Here is an 826-nt window from a genome sequence, read left to right as displayed (position 1 = left end):
GGACCCGGTCTACAGCCAGCTCAGGTAAAGCTCAGGTAACATGTTCCTTACAGGATGTTCTCCAGGGAGCGCGGGCGGATGAAGATGGCGATGGGATGGAGGTGAGCCGCCTGCAGACGCCTCACAGCGTTGGCCGAAACATCCAGGATGCAGTGCTTCCCCTGGAACAGCAGGGGGCGACAGTTAGCCATGGCTAAGGAGGTTACAGGGTCCTGGGGTCAGGAGGTCATGCTGAGGTAACCATCAGGTGGAGGAACCGTTGGATTTATGAAGCAGCTGKTTCTGCAGCGCCGCCGGCCCTTTAAATCCACTGATCTCCTCATCTGATGATACCAGATGAGTCTCTATGCTGACGATGCTTCACTGAACGTCATCGTTTATTTACTCATCATCCACCAGTGACCTGCAGGTCCAGACTGACCGTCCCCCTGTCCCCCCGTCCCTCACCTGTCCCCCTGTCCCTCACCTGTTCCCCCGCCTCACCTGCTCGGCCACCTGCCTGACGCTCTGCACCGACGTCCCGTACAGGTGGGTGTTGTACTGCCCCGCCTCGATGAAGCGGTGCGACTGGATGTCCCGCTCCATCTGTTCCCGTGACGACACAAAGTGGTAGTCCCGCCCGTCCATCTCGTAGTCCCTGCGGGGACGGGTGGTGTCTGCGGGCGGAGACAGGACGTGACATCACACTTCCTGTCTGTCAGCGTGATGACATCATCAGGAGGACGACTTACGGGGGACGCAGGAGCCGAACTTGTCTGGATACTCRGACAGCAGGTCGTCGTTGACCCGGTCTTTGGTCGGACCCAGGATGATGACGGGACGGGCG

General features: G+C 59.6%; 1 protein-coding gene across 1 annotated transcript in view; it reads right to left on the bottom strand.

Annotated features, from left to right (window-relative positions):
* Positions 1-16: 16 nt before the first annotated feature.
* LOC103460901 (disks large homolog 4-like) overlaps positions 17-826 on the bottom strand; it is a gene marked incomplete at its 5' end in the record, with an annotated part of 10,374 nt that continues 9,564 nt past the window's right edge. The window contains 3 exons of the mRNA XM_017303530.1: positions 17-161; positions 484-656; positions 732-820. Coding sequence (XP_017159019.1) covers positions 48-161; positions 484-656; positions 732-820 — 376 coding nt within the window. The remainder of the gene's footprint in view (positions 162-483; positions 657-731; positions 821-826) is intronic.

Source organism: Poecilia reticulata, unplaced genomic scaffold (assembly GCF_000633615.1).
Source record: "Poecilia reticulata strain Guanapo unplaced genomic scaffold, Guppy_female_1.0+MT scaffold_332, whole genome shotgun sequence".
Lineage (NCBI taxonomy): Eukaryota > Metazoa > Chordata > Actinopteri > Cyprinodontiformes > Poeciliidae > Poecilia > Poecilia reticulata.
This window is presented reverse-complemented; position numbering and strand designations above follow the sequence as displayed.